Source organism: Ascaphus truei, chromosome 20 (assembly GCF_040206685.1).
Source record: "Ascaphus truei isolate aAscTru1 chromosome 20, aAscTru1.hap1, whole genome shotgun sequence".
In the NCBI taxonomy this organism is placed as follows: Eukaryota; Metazoa; Chordata; class Amphibia; order Anura; family Ascaphidae; genus Ascaphus; species Ascaphus truei.
In genome coordinates, this window is record NC_134502.1 from 6,029,279 (window position 1) to 6,056,066 (window position 26,788).

General features: G+C 45.3%; 1 protein-coding gene across 1 annotated transcript in view; it reads left to right on the plus strand.

Moving 5' to 3' along the window:
• The first annotated feature begins 633 nt into the window (after nucleotides 1–633).
• The window catches only part of LOC142471223 (uncharacterized), a 36,668-nt gene continuing 10,513 nt past the window's right edge, over nucleotides 634–26,788 (plus strand). Inside the window, 5 exon segments of the mRNA XM_075578021.1 lie at nucleotides 634–1,064; nucleotides 1,652–1,768; nucleotides 18,692–18,751; nucleotides 19,280–19,427; nucleotides 20,600–20,707. Coding sequence (XP_075434136.1) covers nucleotides 966–1,064; nucleotides 1,652–1,768; nucleotides 18,692–18,751; nucleotides 19,280–19,427; nucleotides 20,600–20,707 — 532 coding nt within the window. The 5' untranslated portion in view covers nucleotides 634–965.

Genomic DNA, 26,788 nt, shown 5'->3' on the forward strand with positions numbered 1-26,788 from the left:
TTGGTGAGTCATGTTTGTGGAATGTATGTTACCCTCAGTTGATGTCATTTTCATGTTACGTGTTGTTAAAATATACGGGTTACAGTTGACCCCTGAGACAATTGTTGGTGATATACTGTATGCATGGAAAACCCAATAAAAGTAAAGTTGAAAAAATAAATAAATCATGACACGGTGTAATATGTTGTTGTTCATCTGAGGTTGTATTTACCTAATTTTAAGACCTTCTAAGGAACAGATGATTGTTATTATGACCTGATATGTAAAACTATAGAATTCAAAGAGGGTGTACTTTCTTTTTCACACAACTGTTTTACATGTTGGTGTAGGGGTGCACAATCATTTCTGGGGTGGGGGTGGCAGTTACAAAGGCCTCGCGCTTCCCCGAAGGCATTTAAATTAAATGCCAGGGATCACGTGAGGCCGCTGTAACTTATCTTGCATTCCAGCGACACATCACTACGGCAACCAGGCATCAAATGACCTGTAGTGTCATTTGACGCAGGAGCTGAATGGAGAGGGGGGGGGGGAGGGGAAGCAGGCAGGGGGGCGCAGGGAGAAAAGTTTGCACTTCCCTGTGCTAGTGCATGATCCTGTCCTGTTTGAGGTTTCTAGCTTTCTCCATAGTCTCCCAAGTTGGTCTCTGTCTCTGCCTACCTCTCACTTCTTGATATGGCTGTGAAGGACAGGTACAGTCATATCCCTAACTGCAGAGGTCACCACCATGTGCTGAAACGCTTCCACAGGAACCAGAAGCATTGTTAGAGTATCTGAATAACTCATTGGTGATGAACAATGACAAGAAGCAGATCACTTCCTCACATCTGTCTCTCCCACTGTAAAGTGTCACAGATCGAGAGGACCCATAGTCTTTCTCTTCTGTCCTCACAGTGACACAGACAGGAAAACCCTTATTGCTTGAGAACTGTAGATCTTACCCATTCTGTTTGCTTCCAGAGCCCACCATGGAGCATCTGACTAACTCGATGATGATGGACAAGAAGCAGATAGCTGAGGGAATCTTGAATCACACCCTAGACATCATCTACCTTCTGACTGGAGAGGTGAGGGCTTCTACAGAAGGTCATAATGGCACCCCTCGTATCTCCTTCTGTTAATAGGGGCCCTGCAGTGCATCTGTGTTTCTTTGAGATTACATCTGTACCTCCCACTGAATCCCCATGTTTGTTGAAAAGCACAAACATATCCGCAATAACTGTGAACCACAACAGTATTACCTTTTAAATAAAGTAGCACAGATTACATTTTAGTGCAGGATACTGTTCTGTTTGAGGCTTCCTGAAATGTGGTAACTTTCCTCATAGTATTTCAGGTTGGTCTCTCTCCTATTATTGATGTGATAGGACAAGTACAGTCACTATTCCTAACTGCAGAGGTCCCCAAGTGGAGAAACAGTCCCACAAGGAGCAGAGCTCATTCTTGGAGTTCCTAAGTAACTCAGTGATGATGAAAAAGTACAAGGAGCTGATGACTCCCTCATATCTGTCCCTCCCACTGCAAAGAGACACAGATAGATATGCCCCATAGTCTTTCTTCTCTGTACTTCAAAATGCACAGTGACACAGACAGAAAATGCCCTTATTCCCTATATCTCGTCTTCTGACATCTCCCATGTTATCTTTTGTCTCAGAGACCATTCTTGGAGCATCTGACTGACTCGCTGATGATGAACACAATTAATAATGAAAAGATGACTGAGAGGATCTTGAATCACACCCAGGAGATCATCTACCTGCTGTCTGGAGAGGTGAGAGCTGCTGTACAGATGCAGCGGCCGTTATTCGAGCACATCAGGTGTTTTATACCTCGGAATACCCATGTCATGGCATTAGGACGCGAGTGCAGAAAATTGCATTTTAGTGTTAAACAGTGTTAAACACTGAAATTGACACAGTAACCCAGTACTGTACACATTACATTTCGTTGCACAAAAAGAAACAGAATCCATGCTATGGACTATAGTTTGACTAGAGGTGACTGGTGACTGCATCTTTCTGCAAACTCTTTTACTCACGACAACAAACGATAAGCTATTCAGATCACACTATGATCCCATTCTTGCTAACCTGCATATTTTTTTTTTTTTCCCCAATCTGTTTTTCCTTTATTGGAGACATGTGCAGTGGTTACAGACAGTAGTTACAATCATTTCAATACACTGTATGATGAGGTCATCGGCACATGACCGTAAAGTACATCAGGTGTCTCAATAAATCGATTTCCTGATTTCTTTTTAGTAGAAAAAGAGGGGAAGACGCAGGGTGGGGCGATAGGTAGGAACGACAATAGGTGGGGAAGAGGGGGAGGGGTGGGGTTAAGAGGGGGAGGGGTAGGGTATCTCTCCGATATTTCTAGTCTCCGGGTGATTAGTTAATAGTTAGAACCTGTGGCTGGGGCGGGTCCTCTGGGTTGGGCCAGGGTTCCCATGTGTTGTAAAATTGGGGCATTTTTTGTTTCAGCATGGCCGTGAGTTTTTCCATGGTCCTAACCATGTTTATTCTATTCACCACTGTCCTTCTCGAGGGTGACTTTATTTGCTTCCAGGCCGCCGCAACTGAGCATCTTGCCGCCGTAAGTATAGCGGAGGTCAGCCTGGCCGCTGGGGCCGGAAGGTCCTCTATTGGTTTACCCAGCACGTATGTCAGGGGGTCCAGGGGGATCTCCAGGCCCAGGGGTTCGTCCAGAAGTCTCTGGATTGTAGCCCAGAACCTCTGGATGTCTGGACATGTCCACCAAATGTGGGCCATGTCGCCCTTCTGTCCACATCCTCTCCAGCACAGGTCAGCCGTGCCAGGGAAGATCTGGTTCAGTCTACTCGGGGTCAGGTACCACTGAAATAGTATTTTATAAATATTTTCTTTTGTGACTGTGCATATTGAAGTTTTGGAGGCTGCTTCCCAGACGTCCTCCCAATCCTTTAGGTCTAGCGGCGTGTTGAGGTCTGCGCACCATTTTTGCATGTAAGCATGCGCGGGAAGGGGAAAGGAGTTCTCGATTATTCTATAAATTCCTGAAATTAGTCCTTTTTGGTATTCTCTTATTCGGCAGAGAGACTCAAATCTGGTCAGCGGAGGGAATTTCGAGGTCGGGGATAGAGCTCCAAGGAAATGCCTTATCTGTAGGAATTTGAATATGGGGAGATTGGGGGCTGAAAATTTAGTTTTGAGCTCTTGGAATGACAGAGCTTCATTATTCTCCAGCAGATCCGCAACCATGCCAATGTCTAGGTCCTGAAATTGACCAAGCTGAGTTCGGGAGCACCCAGGAGGGAATGCTGGGTTCCGAAATAAGGGGGTGAGTTGGGAGGGGTATGATTTTAGGCCATATTTCCCTCTGTTCCTGAACCATGTGGACCACGTGCATTTCATCGCTCCAAGCTCAAGGCTCTGTGGTCGCTTTTCCCTGTACTCTTGGGACCATAATAGTACTGGAAGGGGGATGGGGGATGCGTAGCGAGTTTCTATTTCTAGCCAGCAGGCAGAGCTCGGGGGGTTGTTCCAAACCACTGCCTGCCTGAGCTGGGCTGCGTGGTAGTATCGAACCATGTCAGGGACCCCCAGTCCTCTTGTCTTTGCGGCCAGGAGTACCGACCTCGGGACTCTAGGCTTACGTTGTTTCCATATGAATTGTTTCCAGATTGTATGTTTCTTAATTCGGCCAGGGGAACTGGGACTGGGAGTGTCTGGAAATAATACAGTAGACGGGGGAGGATATTCATTTTAGCGGAGATGATTCTGCCAAACCAGGAGATCTGGTATATGTTCCAAGTGTCTAGGTCTCTCTTAATTTGGTCAAATAGAGGGGGATAGTTTGCTTTGTACAACATGTTGTATGAGCTCATAATTTTTATTCCCAAGTATTTTATGTGGGAGGAGTTCCATTTATACTTGTAGTTTAATTGCAGAAGCTTCCACGTGGGATCAGGGAGAGATATGTTCAGCGCTTGGGATTTATCCATGTTTATCTTATAGTCTGAGACATGACTGAATTGGTCCAATAGTTTCTGTAGATTAGGGAGGGAGTTGTGTGGGTCGGCTAAGGTCAGAATTACGTCATCCGCGAAAAGGGATATTTTATAGTTTATATCGGCGATTGTTATGCCCTTGATGTTTGGGTCGGCTCTAATTTGAGATGCTAGTGGTTCAATAGAGATCGCGAAAAGCAAGGGGGAGAGGGGGCAGCCCTGTCTGGTTCCATTTCGTATATGGATTGGGTTGGATTGTCCTTTCCGGAAGTTTTAAGTATGCAGTGGGACTCTGATATAGGGCTCGGACACCCTCGAGGAAAGGGCCTGAGAAGCCGAGTTTGATCATGGTTTCGTCGAGGAAGGTCCATTTGATCTGATCAAAGGCCTTCTCGGCATCTAGACTGAGGATCATGGCCTGGAATTTATTGAGATGCACGTGGTCGATAATATCAATGTTTTTACGGTTGTTGTCAGAGGCCTGTCTTCCTGACACGAACCCCACTTGGTCTATATGAATTAGTCTGGGGAGAATAGGATTTAATATGTATATACGTAGAGATTGACGCTCATATACGTGTTTGGACTCAACTGTATTTCAGCATATAAGTAGATGGGAACTTCCATAAATCATTCCAACATATGTATAATAAAAGGGTCAAGGGGGGGGCATAAACATGGGACCTAGCGGTCAGTCAGCACGACTACCGCAAATGTGGTTTACCCCGCTCTCCCCCCTTAACATATACACTTCCCTTAATAGGGACCAAGGTAACAAAATGAGGGCTACTGCCCATTACCTTTCCATTGAGTGTATAGGAATCCGAAATCCATCCATAACGAAGTTCCACTGCGTGCAATCCTGATAGAATGAACCAGAGAATAGAGAAGCAAGGAGCACAGCCAGTGTGAAATCTGCAGGAAGAGTCCTGTAGAAAAAAATGAAGGGCACAACTCCACGCTAAAACTGAGGGTGGTTTATTGAATAAGTGCACAGGGACAGAAACACAGCCCACACACCAACATGTTTCGTCCCACGGGACTTTATCAAGAATAGGATTTAGCCTGTTTGCGAGGATCTTGCTAAAGAGTTTCAGGTCTGTGTTAAGCAGGGAGATCGGTCTGTAGTTACCGCATTGTAGCGGGTCCCTTCCTTATGAATAATGGCTAAGTTGGCAGCTGAAATTGTGCCCGGGATCGGTTCTCCTTCTAGGAAGGAGTTGAACATTTCAATTAGGTAAGGGGAAAGTGACGATGTGAATTTTTTATAGTAGGCGTTCGAGAAGCCGTCGGGGCCTGGGGTTTTAGCTATTTTGAGAGAGCTTATGGCTTGGGTCAATTCCTCCTTTGTGATTTTGTGGTTCAGAGTGCAAGCTCCTCATCAGTGAGAGAGGGAAGATTACATCGCGCCAGAAATTGCGAGGCAATATCTACTGCGTTTGGATCTTGATTAGGGGGGTGCAGATTATAGAGGTCTGTGTAATAGTTTGCAAATTCTTGGGCGATTTCTTTTTCCACATAAGTGGTGTGGCCGCCTTTAGTGCGGATCTTTGTGATTTGGGCCTTTGCCTTAAGACCTCTTAGCTTTGTTGCTAAAAGTTTATCTGCCTTGTTGCCCTTATCGTAGAACCTCTGGTTGGTCCACTTGAGCGCTCTCTCTACCTCTTCTAGTTGGGATTGTTTTAGCTCAGATCTTGTTTTGTCAAGTGTTCTGAGTAGTTTCTTGGAGGGGGTCTTTTTGTGTTGTTGTTCGAGGGCTAGTATCTTGTCAGTTAATGCTTTCTGTATTTTTAGTTTTTTTTTTTTCTTGTGGGATGCTAGAGAGATTAGGTCTCCTCTGATTGTAGCCTTGTGGGCTTCCCACAGCATTGATGCAGCGGAGACAGACCCTTTATTTATTTCAAAGAATGATGCTAGTTTTTGCTGGATTGTTTCCACAACTTATGGGTCGTTAAGGAGGGAATCATTAAGTTTCCACTTATACGAGGAGTACTTAACAAAAGGCAGCGAGAGGGTCAATTCGACTGGGGCATGGTCTGACCATGTGATCGGGCCTATGTCGGAGTGGGAGGACGCCTGGAGAACATTTGTGGTTCCTAGCAAATAGTCGATCCGCGAGTAAGACTGATGTGGGGCCGAGACGAACGTGTAGTCCCTCTGGCCTACGTGCTGGGCCCTCCAAATATCCGTGAGGGAAAAGTTCTGTAAGATCTCTCTGAACTTTTTCGCCTTTTGCTGGGTCTGGGCTGTGTGTGTAGTGGAGGGCATGCTAGACTTGTCTTGATCTGGTGACAAAACCATATTAAAGTCTCCGACCAGTAGTAGCGAGGCGAGTATTGATTGGTCTAGGGATTCTAAAAGGTCCTGTATGAATCGTACTTGATTTTCGTTGGGGGCGTATACATTAATGATAGAAATGGGGTTTCCGGATAGGGAACCCTGCAAGAGTAAGTATCGTCCCTCTGGGTCTCGGACTATATTAGTAGGGGCAAAGGGGACATTGTTTTTTATCAGTATGGCGACTCCCCTTTTTTTAATGGGGAAGGAAGCATAGAAGGCCTGAGGAAAGGCCTGTTTGAACGTATTGGGGGGGAGGAGGGGGGGAGGGGAGGGAGGAGGCAGGGGGGAGGAGGGGGGAGAGAGGGTGGTGAGAGGGTGGGTAGGGGGGGATTGGTGGAGAGGGATCACTGGCGTATAGCCTTCAACAGATGCAACAATTGATAATCCTTTAACTGTTAGCTGAAGCCCCTGTGGCAGTCCTGGATTACCTCTTGAGTCCGGGTGTACAGGGGACATTGGGGGGGGGAGGAAGGGGAGGGGAAGGGGGGGAGGGAGCAGCGTTGGTTGAGGTGGGGTTCCTTTAAAGGGTGATGCCAACTAGCGATGATTTGGGGGCCCCAAGAGCATACAGCTAAGCTTGCTGTATTGGATATACATAGAACATTTGGGGCGCACTTGGAGCAGGGTATGGGGGGGACTGTTGAGCCCGGTCGTGGGGGATGTATGGAGGGGGATGGGGAGGGGGTGGGGGGGCAGCTTAGCTTATACGACCTGAGTTCAGAGGCTGGCAGCGGGGAGGCCACAACCGTCCACCTAAAGTTTTCCGGGTTTGCGCCACTGCAAGAGATCTGGGGCTGCGCTGTCTCTTCTGTTGAGGATCGGGGAGTCGGGCCTTTTCGGGGGGGGGGGGGAGGTCCGTCCCGGTCCCTCGCTAGGACAGTCCCGCGACTCTGGTCCTTTAAGGTCCCCCCTCCGCCGGGGGATCGGGTCCGTCGGTTGAGATGACGTATTAGGCAACGGCCCTCAGCTTATCCCGGTCTGATCCTGCGGATGGAGGGAGTGACCCTCGGCGCCATCTCTCGTCAGTTGCTCATCAGGGACAGCTGGGCTGCGATGAGGGCTGGGCGTCAGCTGGATCGTGGCGGAGGTATATGCGAGAGGGCAAGAAGGAGTAAGGAAAGGAGAGGGGGGGAGGTAAGGAGAGGGGGGGGAGGTATGGGGATAGGGGAGGAGGTAGGGAGGGGGGGGAGGTAGGAGAGAGGGGGGGAGGTAGGAGAGGGGGGGGGGAGGGGACTGCTCGAGGCCATTCGGAGGGGAGACCTCCTACTGGTTAAGGGGGTAGGAAGGGGGGGAGGAAGGTAAGAAGGCGGAGAGGGGGGGGGGGGAGTGAGGAGGAAAGGGGAGGGGGGTGAGGAGTGGGGGGGGTAGGTGGAGGGGGGGGATGTAAGTGGGGGGGGGAGTGGATCCAGTTGGGCCGTCACTTTAATGGTTCAGGGGATAATATTGGAGAGAGTTAGTGTGGATGGGTTGGATATCTGGTAAAGATGGAACCAGGCGGGAACGTAGAGGTAACAGGGCCGTTCGGGGCACCGTTGTGGGATATGAGGCTCACTGGATCCTTTGGTTAGCGAGTCTTTCTGAGGCTCGGGGGGTTTCGGCGGGCTCGGATCTTGCTGCTCGGGGGGTACGTTCTTCTCCTCGTGGGGGGGTGATGCCGATGGCTTTGAGGAAGTCGTTGGTGTCCTCTGGGTCCGTGATAGTGAAGAACCGTCCATTCCTCGGGACAATGAGTTTAAAGGGGAAGCCCCAGCGGTAGGAGACTCCGCGGTCATGAAGAAGAGCCGTAAGAGGCTTCATCTCCATTCGCTTCATGACCGTGGACCTGGATAAGTCGCTGTATATCTGGACAGTGTGGTCATCCATTTTGATGTCTCCCGCTCTTCTTGCGGCCGCCGAGATCTTTTCCTTTGCTGTATAGACGTGATATCTCACAATCACGTCCCTTGGGCGGTTAGAATCGGGTAATTTAGGACCGAGGGCTCTGTGTGCCCTGTCAAGCTGGAGCTCGTGGTCGGTTAGGTCGGGGACAAGATTCAGAAAAAGCTTTTTGAGATAGGGCTGGAGGGATTCTGGCGGGACTGATTCAGGTATCCCTCTGAATCGTAGGTTCTGCCTACGGTCCCTGTTTTCGTGGTCTTCGATGGTATTCTTGAGGGCAGCGATCTCATGCCCCATTCTAGTCATGTCGTCCTCCATGTTAGAGTGGGTTACCGAGATGGTAGTAATTTGCGCTTCGACTGCCTCTGTTCTCGTGGTTAGGGTGCTCAGGTCCGATCGAATATCCCGCAAGACCTTCTCTAAATCCTCCATAAATCCCCTTCTCATCTTGAGGAGCCGGAACAACTTGTCCGAGCAGTGCGGCCTCCGCGGCATGCTCGTGCTCCTCGGCGCCATCTTGCGACTCTGAGGACGGCTCCATCGGGCGTTGAGTCGGCTGAAAGAACTTCGAAACGGGGTTCTGTGCCTTTTTTTGTTGTTTCCTCGCCATCCCTGGTGTCTTAGGGAGGGTGCTGGCCACTTTTGGGGGGTACTTGCGTCGTTTTGGGATGCTTTTCTAATTATCTTTGTAGGGAGGGTGTCGGGAGCTCGTTGCCTACCCTGCCATTCACGGTGACGTCACCGGAAGTCCTCCTTAACCTGCATATTTTAACCCCCCACCCCTTTACAATTTCTTTCACTGCAGCCTCTCCCAAAACTGACTGCACAATACACTGAAACCCTGAACTGACTCTTGCATTGCAATGCGCAAAACATTTGACAAGGAACAGGCACACCACTGCTGTTTAGTCTGCACACACTCACTTTGTTCACAACAGCTCCTTGCTGCACTGCCTACCTCTGGCAAAATGAACCTGCTCTGTATCTTAACAATTTTCTTTCTCCTGGCCTCATGGAGATGTTACTCTCTCTATACACTACAAACTTCTCCATCCTGGCCCACACCCAACATCACCATACACCCTGGACTACTCAAAAGCTTTGCACTATCTACTGAATGTTGGTGGAGAACTCTAAAAACCAGCACACCAACCACTGCTCACTCTAATGGCAAACACCACAAATTTACAACCTGCAAACAACTACCCAAATTCCTACTCGTACTGTTACTCTCTTTAGCAGGTGATATTGAACCTAACCCAGGTCCTCCCATTTCAACTCTGTCCCATGGCCCTGAGAATTCCACCTTTAAATTCCAAAAAGGCCTATCTGTTGCCCATATAAATATCCGGAGCCTGCTGCCCAAACTGGACGAACTAAGGGCATGGTGCCTTATGCATAAACCCAAAGACATCATTCTTACAGAAACATGGCTAACCCCTAAAATCCCTGATGCAAATATCGCCATTCAGGGATACTCCATTTTTAGGAGAGATAGGTCAAAGAGAGGAGGAGGGGTGTTATTTTATATTGCAGACACATTACAATTTACACTGTTAAATTGCCCACCAAGCCCACCCTCTTTTGAAATCCTAGTTGGCAAAATCTGCCTCCCCTTTTCTAAGCCCATCTTGCTTGCTGGCATCTACCTCCCCACTAAAGCCCCTCTACAATCCCTGACTGATATCACCCAATTTCTTGGTTCCATTTCCTCTTTGAATGAGAAGAGTGAGCTGCTAGTTCTGGGGATTTCAACTTCAATTGGCTTGACCCTAAAAACCACAAAATCCAGATACAACTCAAGTCACTTAACCTATCGCAACTCATTTCCCAACCCACACGGATAAACCTGAAATCGCACAACCATTTTTTGCTAGACTGGATTCTCTCCTCAAACCCCAGCAGAATCCAATCCTCTGGCATCCTTCCTGATATTTTCAGTGACCATGCAATAGTGTACTGTGTAAAAAAAATTAAACCACCCCAATCAAGCCCTAAAGTTCTCCTCACTAGAACATTTAAAAACTTTAACCCACAACAGTTTCTGGATGACCTTACCAACTGCCCATGGCACAGAATCGATTTAATTCCTGACCCTGATTCTGCACTCGACTATTTCCAATCCGAGTTCTTAAAACTCTGCGATACCCATGCTCCACTACGAAAAATAAGGGTACGGGGGGCCCACCTTCCATGGGTTACACCTGACCTTATTGCACTCTACCAGCTCAGGGATACCTTGTGGAAAAGCTACAAAGTAACTGGCACTACCAAGGATCTCAATCACTACAGATGCATGCGGGAACATGTGCACAAGGCAAACAAGGCATGCAAAAGCACAATATTATTCTGACAATCTCCACCAAAATACAACAAACCCAGCTAACTTCTGGAAGGTTATCAACAATATATTCCAACCTCCTAACCATCAACAACCAAGTAATATCACTAAGGGGGATATTACTCTGACAAACCCCACTGACATTGCAAATGCATTCAATGATTACTTTGTGGGGTGTGCCACTAACTTATTAGCAAAACGCAGCCCAAACCACAAACCTGAATCTCATCCTGGGAGTACCCCTATAGTCCCACCCCCTCCCAACACTGCCCACAATTTTAAATTTGGCCCAGTATCTGAAGAGGAGATTATACAAGCACTCCTCAAACTAAAACTAAGCAACCAATGTGGACCTGACTTACTACAATCTAGGTTCCTACGATTTGGTGCCCCAGCCATTGCCAAACCAATTGCGTCCATAGTCAACTCTATCCTGTCTGCAGGCCATATCCCTAAGACCTGGAAAACTGCCAGAGTTGTTCCAATCTTCAAAAATGGAGACAAAAACACTGTTTCAAACTACAGGCCAATCTCACTTCTCCCAATTCTATCCAAAGTCATGGAAAAATGTGTCCACTCCCAATTAAGCGATTTCTATACCAAGACAAATTTCCCTAGCCAATTCCAATCTGGCTTTCGTCCCAAACACTCCACCGTAACTACCCTGCTAAAAGTTTGCAATGAAAGCCAGTGTGGAATGGAACAGGGACAACTCACTTGTGCAGTATTCCTAGATTTTGCAAAGGCTTTTGACACAGTTGATCATGCTATCCTGCTTAACAAACTCCAGAGCTCTGGAATAAGGAAGCATGCTTTAAACTGGTTTCAGTCCTACCTATCAGGAAGATCCCAACATGTGTCCATCTCAGGCTCTAACTCCAACCCCCTGGATATCACCTGTGGTGTCCCGCAAGGCTCTGTTCTGGGGCCCCTACTCTTCTCAGTGTTCATTAATGATCTTCCCACAGCTTGTAAGGAAGCCTCAATACACATGTATGCAGACGACACAATCCTATATGCACACAGCCAAAGCCTCTCTGACCTTCAACACATACTTCAGTCTGACTTTTTGAGACTCGAAAAACTGGATTTCCCAAAACAAACAGTTTTTAAACACTGACAAGACTGTAACAATGGTATTTGGGACCAAGACTAAATTTGTAAAGCTTCCAGTGACTGAGCTCCTGATTAGAACCAACGCTAACACCCCCCTAACCCCTGTCACTAGTTTTAAATACCTGGGCTTATGGTTTGACTCCCACTTAACATTCGGGATGCACATTGATACCCTGACAACCAAGACCTATGCCAAACTAGGGGTACTTTACAGGAACAAATCCTCCCTAAGTCTCCTGGTCAGAAAGCGTATCGCACAGCAGATGCTAATGCCAATTATTGACTATGGAGACATAGTATATGGCTCGGCACCTCAAACCCACCTTAGCAAACTTGACACCCTCTACAATTCAATTTGTCGTTTTGTTCTCCAATGCAACTACAACACACATCACTGCGATATGCTCAAAGAACTAGATTGGTCATCACTAGAGTCTAGGCGCAAAGTTCACCTTTCCTGTCTTGCCTTTAAATTCTTCATGGGCAAGCTACCCAGCTATCTGAACAAGCTCCTCACCCCTACCACTTGCAGCACTTATCACCTGAGATCAGACTCCAAAAGACTGTTCATGGTCCCAAGGCTCAACAAAGTATCCGGACGTTCCTCCTTCTCCTACCGTGCAGCCCAAAACTGGAACAACCTACCAGAGACTCTCATATCCACCACCAGTTTAAGTTCTTTCAAATCTAAGGCTGTCTCACATTTTAATCTGGTCTGTAACTGTTTCATACGCCCATAATATATATTTTCTTTAACTGTGCACGCAATGTCTTGTATATAATGTATACCCTGTTCATTACTATAACTGTATTTGTAACCATGTATTATTTGTTTTACTCTGTGCCCAGGACATTCTTGAAAACGAGAGGTAACTCTCAATGTATTACTTCCTGGTAAAATATTTTATAAATATATAATAAATAAATAATGCACAAGCAAAGCAACTGCGATAAGCGTGTGTGCCTGGGGGGCGAATGGCCGCGTTAATGCCACGTGGAGTACAGCAGCGCACACGAAAACGGCTCCGTGATTTGTTAGAATAACGGCCGCTGCATCTGTATAATGTCATAGTGCGTATGTGTGTTACTTTGAGAACCGATGTCCAGTGACAGATGCAGTTATTCAATGACAGAGCCTGGGACAGACAAGACAACTTAGCATTGGGAGAGCACAAAATAATAAAGGGACATGACGAGGTAGAAGGAGAGAACAGATAAAGTTGATCAACCATGAGTTTGGACACAATAGAGGATTTTGCTAGTGAGCGGATAGTCCCATTGATTGGCTTTTGTCAGAGATGAAATTAAGGACCGACCAGCCACGTTACCATATACTGTCAGAAACATATATCACCTACTTGACGAGAACCAATAATTGTGGAAAGCCTGCAAGAGGCAAGACCTACAAAAAACAATCGATCTGGAATGCGACCGACGCATGTAGCGTGCAATCACGGAAGCTAAAAGTCAGAGAAAGGACATCACAGAGCTCTGGCGCATCAAGACATTCAAAGAGGTCTTTAAACAAGACTACACGTGCAAGGGTCAATTGCTGTCGAACAGAGCCATGAAATTTAAGAGAGCCCATATTGAAGAGGAGGAGCAAAGGGACACGGCTGCATCCAGAGCTGCCTCTGCATGTTGGAAAATCAATTTGGAAGCAAACTTAGAGGTTTACATGTAGAAAAGGAAGCAGTCGCTGCTGAAGCCCAAGGTGAGATCTTTGAACAAGCCGGAAGACAAGATGGCGGGGAGCACTGGAGAAATCCAATAGGTTCAGAAGATCCAACACACCAGAGACTATTTAATAAGTCATGCCAGTTTGAACGCCAGTCCACCATCTCTACCCGATGAGGAGGGTATTACAGATGCCAAAGCTAGGGAGACTCCACGTGAATTAGAGGAACAGCATCTTCAAGCATAAGCTACATCTACCATAGTAAACCACACACGTGTACGGATGCACTACACCAAGCTCGCAATCCAGGTATGTTAACACAGAGAACACCCTTTCTCATACTTACACACAGTCACATTACATCCACTGCACGTAAGAGACGACTGCAGGGTTCCCATCAGCAAGGACTATTGCACATAACGCATACCCAACACACACACCAAAGGCATCCAATAAACCCTTCTCCACCTTACGGTTCAATGTTGTGAACCAATATGATAGACAGAGCAACATACCCAACTACAACAGCCCACATCTTCAGCCCTAGGTACACCCACTGTATCTAGTACTAGCTATTTAAAGAAATGAAAGACCAGTCACAAGATACAAAAATACTAGAACACCTATCTCAGTCCATATGACACATGTGACGCCAACAGAGTAGTTTTTCCTGAAAATTGCTGGGTATCCGGTGGAAAAATAGAAAATTTACAAGGCCGGGTACCAAGTACCCGGGCCAGACAGCTTTGAATTACCTGAAGCCGGCAGCAGAGGGTGAGGAGAACCATGGTAACATTGTGGGAGCAACAGCGACATCCTGGTGGCGGTGAAAGCAGAGAACATCATTGTTGAGCCAGTGGGAGCAGCGGAACACATCCTATCACAGCCAGTGTCTGTGGGAGCTGGGGAATGTTACCGGAGCAGGAGCATTAATATTGGTCAGCCAGCTCCTTATCCTTCGCAGCGGTCCTCATCACCCTCCACCGCTGGCTACAGGTAAGATTCTTCTGCTGGTCTGCTCCTGCCGTTCTACAAGAGGAGGACTGAGGGAGCAGAGCAGAACGGAAATTACCGGACACTAGGTCACAGCCCCCTGGGTAATTTCTGGATACCCGGTACATCATCACCATAGAGGAACCCAGGAGCCTATTCAAGGAACTTGGAGTTTGCTTCAAATGCTGCGCTTCCACAAGTCACCTCTTCAGAGACTGTAAAGACGCTATCAAATATACAGAGTGTGACAGTGACATGTAGCAGCTTTATATCCAGAGACGTTTAAACCTAACTGACTCAAGGCCCCCAACCCTGTTTCAAAGTATGGTGGAGAGAGAGAAGAGAAGATAACACCACCATCAGTCACATCCAAGTGCACCAAGGTTTGTGGAGAAGGAGGTGATGCGAGATCCTGCTCTAAAATATGTCTTGTAGTACACCCCGAGTGACAACCTGAAATGGCTATAAGAGTGTTCACAATCATTGATGATCAAAGCAACTGATCTTTAGTTAGGTCAGAGTTCTTTGTCTTGTACAATATATGAGACAATGCTTTCCCCTACAAACTCAGAACATCCGCAAAACTGATGGAGACAACAGGGAGTAGAGCAAATGGCTACATCACGTCTGCCATAGATTGTAGAATAAAGATACCACTCCCTACTCTATACGAGTGTAGTCAGATGTCAGAAAATAGCTAAATTCCCAAACCAGACATGGCACGTCATCACCCTCACCTCAAAAGAATAGCTGATCGTGTCCCACTGTTAGACCAAGAGACCCAGGTCTTACTACTGCTTGTCATGTATATCTTGAGGGTATACAAAGTCCGCAAACAGTGCAATGGATCCCATAACACCCGTATTCCCAAAGTATTGACCTGGGATGGGTAATTGTGTGTGACGTATGCATTGCCAAAGTGCACAGACCTGACAACGTCGATGCCCTATAAACAGACATTGGATAATGGACGTGCATCTCTCTTCAAACCAAGGCCTAACCACTTCGACATAAAAGTAGGGCTTGGCAACAAGGAGAAACAAAGGCATTTCACTGAAAGTTACAGAGATATCTTTACATGAGAGAAGTGTGGAAATGGTCTAAGATGTACAGCATTGCAGACAACAAAAGACAATGATAAACCAGCTCCATCAATGGAAGACAGATTTACTGAGGATGATGGATAAAGACCTCTTTACAGACGAATCAAACAGTTTGGTGACCTGCTTACATATCGTTCACACAGAGGATTTCTCTTGAACAACTGAGAACAGGCCCTCTCTCTAGACTTGCTTTGTTGCGTTACAACTTGGAAAGGAAGCCAGAGACAAGCGTCACTTTATGGACTTCAGGCAGAAGATATTCGACAGTGGTTAGCAGAACCCACGCCTCCACTGAAGGAAGGTGAAGAATGCTGGTACCACCATTATTTGGCGTTTACCACCCCCATAAACCTGGTCAAATCCGGGTGGTATTTGATTGATTCAAGTGTTCAATTCTAAGGAGTCTCCTTAAACTATGTTTTCATTACTGGACCAGACTTAACGAATAGTCTTCTAGGAATGTTAATCTGCTTTAGGAAGGAGGGGGAAGGATTCAAACAGGAAAAAGACGGTGCACAGACAAAAAAAGGTAACGCTGGCCGTGGTGACCAAGAACAATGTTTATTGATTAAAATCCAAAAACATGGTGCTTGCAAGTTCTCTAACATGTTTCGTACGGCTTAGGTGCTTTGTCAAGCCTTGTGATTTGAGCCGTCTATGGAAATCCAGAACTGAGATACTCCATTGCCTCATTTCTGTTCATGTTCCTACAATAAAAAGATCAAAAGTTCAAAGACTCCATTTTGTATGAAATAAGGAATCATTATCTGCCTGTCTCAATTTATTAATCTTCAGTAACCCTGAGACAGAAATATAGATATATATAGATATGTAGATATAAATGAATAAACAGCGCCTGTTAAGGTGATTACCTGAATCGTGGTCCCCCAGAATCACAACAAAACACCAAATATCCTAGCCAGCACAGATGACCTATAATAACCACTAAATTGTGCACATTTTGTGTGGTGGTGATGGCTCTGATGGTGGGTAAAATGTGAGATGTGACTAAATAATATATGGTAAAACAATATTAAAATTTAAAAGTAAAAGTGTTAAAATATAAATGTTAAAGTTCAAATGAAAATATAAAGTCCTTTAACCCAATGCTGGGTAAACCGTGTATGGATAGTTTTGGGGTCCGGGCTGCTTCTTCTTTGGGGTCAACAACCTCCCAACAGATACCTATTAGAAAAACAAGAAGAGGAAAAGTGCCCGATCCTTGTGTAAAATCCAAATACAAAGTTTTAATGACATGAATCACGACAAATGCACACTCACAATTTGTCACTGAATAAAAAGCGTTGTATGGGCAAGCCCATGCGCCAACATGTAGCCAAATCGCCGTCTGTTTGCTCCGTCACACTGTGTGTATCCTTGTAAAACCTCACTGCTGCTGGTGTCACCTGGTAAATGTCTCTCCGGCAACCCAAGGTTGCAGCTTGTGGTTCCTAGCAAACATACGATCTGTATTGCGGGCGACTCAGGGAACTCCATCACCTTCCTGGCGTCAGGAGGGTGTGACGGTGAGGGGGTAGCCAGGCTCACTAATAAAGGTTAAGCCCACTTGGTTACCCCTGATCCATGTGTCGAGGTCCTAGAGTGTCAGCTCATGGACCCAGATGTCAGAAATGCATTACTGTGACTGTGTGCAAATTATGCGACACTATAGATTTATTTGTGCAGGGACCGAGAGACTTCTAGGCTGTAAGTTTTAGCGGGGGTTTGCCGGAGAAAGTTTTTACAGAATGTGTCTATGTATCGGGGTTCCAGAGTTCTGGGACACCCCAAGAGTTGGATCTGGGAATCGAGTGAGATTCTCAGATGCAGCCAAGCACATTGCTCCGGGCAAACTCTGACTCTGAAAGCGTTCTTACGACTCACCGCCAGGATTCCTGCTGCAGCATCATCCAGACCAGGTAAATGGGCATGAAGGGGTTAATGTATACCTGCAATCATTCACAGGGTCCCTAGTATAAAGAGGGGTCTCTAGTATAAGGAAGGTGCCCAGATTAATGCCCAGGTACCCTGGACCTGGTATAGGAGTTCAGAGGATGCTCCAGCTATAGGATAAATGTGAGTGATTTCTTGTGTGTAAAAGGTTTAAAAGTTATTTGCTGAGTGTGCCAAGAATGAGGCTAGTGAGTGTAGGCAATATATACTTTCACTCCCATCCCTGACACCAGAACTGGGACTTACACATTTTTATCACACAAAAATATAGGACACAGTATATTTTATTAAAGAGTTATATTTAATAGGTATATGTACTGATAACCTGAGAATGAACTGTGGGATTTCCAAGTCATTGATGCCGAGGGACAAGATTGGTACCTATGGGTCTGTTCGGAGTCAGGACTCAGGACAAACCTCAGGGATGTCAGGGTGTTGGAACCAGAGGGGTACTGCAGTTCTGCTTGAGTACCTGCATCCTACGCTAACACAGGGCTATCCAGCCACCATTTGCCAGAACCCAGACTCTGTGGAGCCTGTACAGCAGGTGGGCTCAGTATGCAAAGGGGCAGAGGTGCCATGTTGGCGCATGCCCCTTTGCAGACTAAAAAAGTTGCCCACCCAGCTTTACAATACCGGAAAATCGGTGATTGGCTGGCAGGGAAATTCCCACGCTCTGATAGGCTGTAGAGGTTTGTGAATGGGACACTGAAACCCATAAGGAGCGTTCCAGCCAATCATAGGGGCAGATTCCAAGCGCCAAACCAACAGCGGCAAATTCAAAGGTGCTCTGTGCTGAATAGACGCGAGCCGGCTTCAAAGATTTTGAGTGAGAAAATGTTTTAAGTCCCACTTTTTGAGAACGTAGCGGTCGCGGCAGACATTGCATGCCGAAATCAGTTCCAGGAGTTTGTGAGTACCTCCCGGCCATTGGAAAGGGCTCCTACAGAGGTCATTTTTGTGAATTTCGTTTAAAGGACTATTTTATTCGTTAGCCCCGTTCACAGTAAATGTTTTAACCCTGTAAATTGTGTTACATTTTGTGTATATGTCTTTGTTTTTTGTTTTTTTAGTTAGCAATATTCTTGTCTTCTTTTTTTTTTCAACTTGTATTTTATTTTTTTTCAAAACATAGGAGAGGGGGAGAAGGGGAGTACAGAAAATAAAAAGGGTGGGTGGGGTAGGGTAGGGGAATACATCCGCAATGGTCTCATATCCCCCTCCTCGTCTCATATCCCCCCTCCCAGTCTCATATCCCCTCTCCTCACCTCTCACCTCATACACAGCTCTCTTTCATTCTGTAGGAATACATAACTGTGAGGAAGAATTCCCCCCACAGCAGTACCCACCTGCTAACTGGAGAGGTGAGCACTGCTGGGGAATGTTACATTATACCAGATTCATGACTGTTCTGTCCCAAGCTCACTGTGGCAAGTGAGTAGAGACAGGCAGCTTAACTCACTCCCTGTTGATGCACACAGAGTCCTTATTTTCTTCTGTAATCTCTATTGTAGAACAACAGTAAGAAAAAGGGGGGATGGGCTGGGCAGGTAACAAATATAAGGGAGAAGTGAATTATTAACTTTACCAGAGGAGATAGGTGAGGTGACTTCACAAGATGGCTGCTGGCTGAAAGAGACAGTATGCTTGCCTGTTCAAGAAGGAAATATGTCATGGAGAAACCATCAGCCAGGGGTCTTGGAACATACCAAATTAGAGCCAGTACAGTAGTTACCCTTTACTGACCAATCTCTGTCTGGACCTGTGTGTATTATTATATCTTCTCTCTGTGATTCTCTGCATGTTCTTGTTTTACTGTCTCTTTATAAGTAATTGGTATTACAGAATAAATTGCTCTACGTGAACGCTGAATGGGATTCTCTCTCTCTCAGGTACCTATAAGGTGTGAGGATGTTGCTGTCTATTTCTCTATGGAGGAGTGGGACTATATAGAAGGACACAAGGGGCTTTACAAGGACGTAATGGTGGAGAATTACAAGTCCCTCAAATCTTTGGGAATCCCATTAAACAGGAGTTCAGGTAGAACTATGTTTTAAAAAAGTTCATAGCTTCCTGCTAGATTCAATAGAAGTGACATACAGACAAACTCACGTGTAACAAAAATGGTAGAGAGGAAAATAAAAAAGGGACAAGAATAAAAAAGAAACAATAGTGCAATTTGTTTCCAAAAGTTAATCAGTGTATTAACTAACATCCAATGGTTGCACTCACATTTGGGATGTTCTTTTAAGCATTTAGCATTTGAGGAGTCTCTCCTTTACCTCTCCCCTCGATCACTCTCCTGCACAAATCCTCTAGGGTCGCTCGGGCTGCAGACACAGCTTCCCTATAGTGTAGTTCAGATTCCATCCTCAAACCTACCTGCCGAGATGCTCCGTCGGCGTGTGGTTGCACATGGGCACTCAGTCCTTCTCGTGCAGGAAAGTCAATGGGGGCTGGGTAATGTCCTCTGTTTACTCAGCTATCTCCATCCTATGCATTTCGCCGGGGTACTCGGCTTCATCAGGGAAGCCACAGGGTTGCACTGCTACTACTAAATCTAACTGGAAGCTATGAGCTCTTATGAACTTTTTTGGACTTATTTGCTTACCCCCCAGTGGAGGATGGATATTGAGTTGCTACATCAACTGATTTATTGCTTAAAAGCGATCAATTGTTGTTTTATTTAGCTGTGTTTTCTTGGAGTTTTTATAGATGTTTTTCACAATACATACATTCACCAGCATAATATATTAATTATATATATACTTTTTTAAATATGAATGCATTTGTTAATAATTTAGTATTTAGTTGAGTAGCGCTTTTTGAATAGTTGTATATAGAACTATGTTTGTTTGTTATGGACTTGAACCAAAATATCCCACTCAAGGTTGATGCCAATTACGGAAAAGATATTATCAGCAGAGACACAAGTTTGCAGTCTCTCTCTTTCTGCTGTGTTAGCAGAACACCGTCACAAGTGTATTAAAATGGCGATGTAACCCTTGTGGGTTAAAAACTCTTAATTAAAATGTTTTTCTATCTTAATTTATATGTGAATACTATGAAGATAGGGTCAATTAATTTTGAGATGGGACAAGGCCATAAAAGAGTCTTAAGAAAGAATATACATTTTTACAATATCTTTAAACTGCTACAATGTATGGTGTAAATGTATACACATCTGTTTAATCCTCTATTGGAACTAACAGGCCTCCACTATGAAAATCTAGATATTGTATCAATTAAAGAACAGAGAGAGGATGAGAGAGGGGAAAAGGACATTCAACAGGGGCAAATCCACCCAGACTCCAGTGCAGGTGAGTAACATACAGGATAATAATCTCCATGGAACATGGGTCAGAATTAGTAAATCGTCTCCCCAATTTCTTAAATGTTTTGTTCATGTGAATATTTTTGACTGTTTAAAACCCTTTAAAATAGTTGGTATTTATATTCCAATGTTAATTTCTAGTAAGGCCATTTTAATAAAAAAATGTTTTGGGGAAAAAAAGAGAAAATGTATTCAGTTTACCGTTATTTTATTTTCCGGGTCTCCACTCACTGCAGTGGGTACTAAATGGGTTAGTTCCTCCCCTTCAGCCATAGTAGGACAGGAAACTCTTCTGCAGGTCCTATTATATAAGTCCCTCACCTTACCTGCAGGACAGATTTCGGTTTCTACCATGGATGTAAAACTATATTCTAATACGGAGAGGACAGGAAAATGAAGGAAGGATGATTACTTAATTTAAATGAAATGGGAAATTATTTTTGGAAGGAAATAGAAAACTGGTCTTAAAACTGCGTTATCCTGGTGAAACATCAGAAAAGTTATTTAAATGAAAGGCCTAGAGATCCCCCACTCTTCTCGCTGATGTGATTGTCTTCCTGGTCAACAGAATTTGCTGCAATTGTTGAAAATGGTGACCCACCAGGAATTGTAAGACCAATGAAAGATCCCATGTTAGTACTGTGCTTCTTATTTTGGGTCTTAGCTGTTGGATTGCTTGTAGAAATCTTGTAATAAGCCTGTACAGTATGTATATCTTTATTTATATAGGGCCATCCGTGCACATAGTGCTTCACAGCAGTAATACATGTGGCATAATATAATACATAATAAAAATAAGCTCTTGAGACATAAAAGTAACATTAGGAAAATAAGTTCCTGCCCTGAAAAGCTTACAATGTAAGTGGTAAATAGGGGGAATTTACAGAGACAGTAAGAGGGTGTTCTGTTAAGTGCATCAGCAAGGGGTTGAGGTCAATGAATAAATGTATAGTATCAGCCATGGAGCAACCCATATGGTTTGTTAAAGAGGTTTGTTAAAGAGGTTTGTTAAAGAGGTTTGTTTTAAGATTGGTCTTAATGGTGGAGAGCTAGGGTGCCAGTCGGACATTTAGGGGAAGGGCATTCCAGAGGCGTGGGTCAGCAAGTGAGACAGAGGTTTTAGATGGGCGATGACTTTAGATGCAAAAGGGACAGACAGAAAACGTCCTTGAGCAGAACGCAAGAGTTGGGCATGTGCATAATGAGATATTAGTACTGAGGTGTAAGGAGGGTCAGAGAAGTGAATTGCCTTAAAAGAGAGAAGGAACTTTGTAAGTAATACAGGATAGAATAGGAAGCTTGGAGAGGGATTTTGGCAGTAGAGTCACTGAAACTAATTTAGGAGAGAGTAAAATGATTCTAGCAGCATTTAAGGTAGATTGTACGGGAGACAGGTGAGAGGCAGTAAGGCTGGACAGTAGAAGGTTACAATAGATGAAATGGGAGAGGATAAGGGCCTGCATTCGAGTTTTAGCAGTAGAGCAACAGAGGAAAGGATTTATCTTGGCAAATGGAGGAAAAAACCAAGAGTCGGGAAGATGTCTGATCCTAAATTACTCTCTAGTAGTGCAGATAATGCCGAAACCTGGCCCTTTAAGTAACTCAGACTGAAACCCTTGTCAAACCATCTTGCAAAAATTCTATCAATGACTAAAAAGAGAGAAGAAAAATCAAGATTTTTCTGATGACACCAGTCTTGACGTCAACGGTATATTAATGAGATTGAGGTGTTCCTGGTTGGCATTAGGGTTGCAATTGCCTTATCTGAACATCCCTTCTTGTTCAGTATGTGCCACCTTTTCCATGTCCCCTGAAAGACTGGGAGATTCCATGTGGGATCTATTGCCATATTCACCAGATGGGCAAACCACGTTCTTCTTGTCTTATTCGAGTGATCATATGAAAGCCTTGAGCAGAAGCAGTCAACTTTTTTTGTTTTTGAGATAGACCTCATGGAGCCTTCTCTGAGGCTGACCCTGGTGATACATCAGCTGGTAAAATACCCCAACATCTAATTCCCACTCATCTGGACGGATTCTTGTTCGGCTCAATGTCAACTGCAGCATTTTCTTTTGCATCTGGGAATATGAACCGCTGTGATGTTGTTCGTGTGGTCTTCCTAAGACATGATGTGAGTCTCCCGCTTCTGGTTCCTTCTTCTTTTGCAATGTATTTTACCATGGCAATATTGTCAGATTCTACTCATATATTATTGTCTTTAATACAAGCGTGAATTTTTTGGATCACGTTCTTCACTGCGCGCATTTTTAGCATGTTTGCTGGAAGCTCTTTGTAGGACCTTGGCCAACATCCTTGTGCCAACCATCTTCCCATCTGCACTCCCCATCCAGAACTGATTGTTGGTTACTGTTATTCAATCACCTTCCTGTAGGGATGGTGTATTATGTAGATTTCATAGGATTTTCCACCATCTTAGATCCAGTCCTGTTGTGGGATATATGTAAATCGTTTGCTCTGGATATTGTGGGTCTTGGTTCCATTGATCCCATAATGTTTTCCGCAGTGGTTTCATATGGAATCTTGCCCATCACCCATGATATTCCAGGATTGTGATTACTATCTGTGTGTGTGACAGTAATACAATTTATTTTGAGATGTTAGCAATAAGTCATCATGTTCATCCATTCAGGGATAAATTTGGATAGCCCTGTTTCTCAACTCGACCACCAATGGAACTAATACATTGGTAAAGGTGCTAATCCAAAAGGGATGGCAGTGTATTGATAACGCTTCCCCCTTACTGGAATTCTGAAGAATCTCTGATGACTCTGTGTGATGGGTATGTGCACGTATGCATCGGGTCTATTGAAACCAGACAGTCTTCGTGAATAATTGTGTTTAATGATACCATCTTGAATTTTCTTAGTTGGAGGAAAGTGTCAGGAATCGGAGTTCTCCACGCTTCCCACACAGAGCACTCCCTCCCCGCAGGGAGCCCCTGGACACACAAAACTATCCTGCCTTACCGGCCTCCACGGCTCCCCGACCCTGCCGCCGTCGCGGGATCACTCCCCTCGGCGATTCCTCTGCTCACCGCCGGGCGCGCCCATGCCCTCCTGCATGCACACCTGCACCATCCACTGGCTCGGTTCACGCGCGTACACATGTTACGGAGCACGCTCAGTCTGCACACTCATTCCCGTCACCCGGACCTCAGGCTCCGCCCCCGCACACTGCACGGGCATACTCAGGTTACCAACAAGACTCACCTGGCCTGTTATGCCTGCACCAATCTGCAGTTTCTCCCTGTAGCTCTTCCTGTCCCGCCTCCGTTCCTAATTGGACCTTCCTGCTTTTTCTAGCTCCTCTCTGCTCTCAGTCTTTGCTCGACATAGTCTCTGCATGGAAGTACTTCTGGATTCTCAGTGAGTTCAGTCCGCGCTCTGGCTCTTTAAACCTGGAATGTTGATCCCTCTCTGTTCTTTTGCTGCTCTCGTGTTTTGAGGTGTCTCCCCCACCTCCAAATGTGGATTCCACCGGAAAACTCCGACGGCGATACCAATGTCAGCAAAAGAGAAAAAACACAAAAGCGCACCAAGATGAGAGATGTAATATGTATTACCACAAATAAAAAATAGTAATAACTTACATGTACAAATTCTTTAATAATCCCCGATTCTAACGTTGATCAAAGCAGTAGGGCATCACATGGGAAGTGAAAGGGCAGTCTCAGTCCTGGGAGATCAGTCCCGCGCGCTGGGGCTGTCTCCGTTGTGTCTCCTATCATCCACGTGTGTTAGCGTGGTGGGGAGTATAGCGCGCGTGCGCAGGAACCGGAGCCCTCTATAGGTGTCCTTATGATGCCTGTCCGTTTTTGTTCACGTAGGAACGATCGGGAACGGACATAAACGATACACTTGGATGTGTACTGCTGCTGCTTGCTCGGGATCAGCTAACCAACGTGAAGTGACGTCACCACGTCATGGTGCCCACGCCCTACGCGTTTCTCTCCAGGCGGAGCTTCGTCAGGGGCAGGTGGATGCCGGGACTCAGGACCTGCCACATTAAATAGCCCTAAAGCAGGTGTATTAAATCATGTATTAACCTCTTGCCGCCTGTGAAGGCAGACAACAGAGCACATAATTCGCGGCGCAAATCCTCAGTACCCGACCATGGTTACACTATAACTGCTAGACATATCATGAAAAATAAAATAAGTTAAAAGAGATCACATTTATGGTAGTATAACATAATTGTATACAACTACAACGCAATAGTTTAATTGACAGTATAATACTGTGACTGAAGGCACACTGGCCAGCAATATGGTCACTGACATGGAGAGGTAGGGGTGAAACATATGTATGCATCAAAGCAATGGCAATTATTAATGTGCACATAGCCATCCAGTGATTGGTTGAGTATACTATTAAGGGGTTCTTGTTTGTTGGGGTACTGAAACGGAGTAAGTGTGTTCTCAATGCACTATATTGCATAGTGCAAATAGGGGGGGGGGGGCCGGGGCTAGATGAAAGGGGTGAATGTGAAACCCTCATTCCGGCCCAATGGATATAAAGTTTTGAGACGATATATCCATTCTGCCTCTCTTTGCAGGAGTCTTCGATCAATATCACCTCCTCTGATGGTGTTAATTATTCGGTCAATCCCTATAAACTGAAGGCAGCTAGTGTCCCCATTATGCATGGAATTAACGTGGCGAGCTACTGGTGTGTCAGCTTTATGTAGAACAGAATTAATGTGTTCCAACATGCGTCTGCGCAGTTCACGTATTGTTTTCCCTACATATCTGTGTCCACAAATGCATGTGATCAAATAGATGACATTAAAGCTTTTACAATTTATAAAGTGTCTTATTTCAAATTGTCTGGTTTTGTCATAGCTCTCAAATGTCTTTGCGGTCAGTATATGTTTGCACGCCTTACAGCTGCCGCAGTGAAAACAACCTTTGGGTGGATTTGGTAGCCACGTTTTTGGGGGCGTCTGTTGGTAATGGCTATGTACTAGCTCATCCTTCAGATTTTTTGACCTCCTGCTAGTAATGTTGGGAGTATCATTAAGTACCAAGGTTAAATCGCTGTCAGATTTCAATATATGCCAATGTCTGGAGAATATCTGTTTGACATCATGCCATCTTTGACTATATGTACCAATGCATCTTATTACTGGATCCAATTCCTTTATCTTTGGAACAAGTAGTGTGTCCCTAGATACATTGTTGCGAGGAGGCACTTCAACCTAGACTGCAGACCACTTATTCAATTGAATTTGTCGTTCAGACATCTGCGGTTTAGGAAGTGATACCCGGCTTCAATGTAGCCGCTCACTCGCAGGCACTCTTATTCAATCAATGCTTTGCACAGCGCTGGAAGCTCCCCCTTGTGTCGCGAATCCAATTTGCACAGTTCACATACATTCAGATAACAGCAGCTAGCTTCTGAGCTGCAAAACAGAGACAATAGAGATAGTGTAGGGGACAACATGGCATTATGGTGACTATATAATTAACCCCTTCAGTCCCAACAAGGTTTAGGGTTAACCAGCCTGGTATAATACCTTTATTATTGGCCTGGTGAACCCCTCACCGCCACACCTCCCCACCTCAAAGTGCAGGCTTTGCCCCGGCCAACTCGTCCGGTGGTTGGGCTAGCCTGGCGTCTCTTGAGGTAATCAGTTCGCAAGGGTTGTCTTGGCGGGAAAGGCCATCCGCATTGCCATGTTCACTGCCTTTCTTGTGCTGGATGGTGAAGTCAAATTCCTGCAAGGCAAGACTTATTCACAGGCATGCTTCTTCACTTAGCGCATGGTTCAGCGCTAGAAGCTCCCCCTTTGTGTCACAAATACAGTTAGCACATTTTCATTCATTCAGTGTAACTGCAGCTGGCTTCAGAGCTGCAAAACAGGGACAATAAAAGTAGTGTAGGGGAAAACATAGGATGATGGTTACAATACATTTTAACCCCTTCTGTCCCAACAAGGTTTAGGGTTAACCAGCCGGGCATAATACCTTTATTATTGGCCTGGTTAACCCTCTCACTACCACAGAGAGCACTCAGGGTCAATCCTATCATTGTATCCTTCTTGAGTG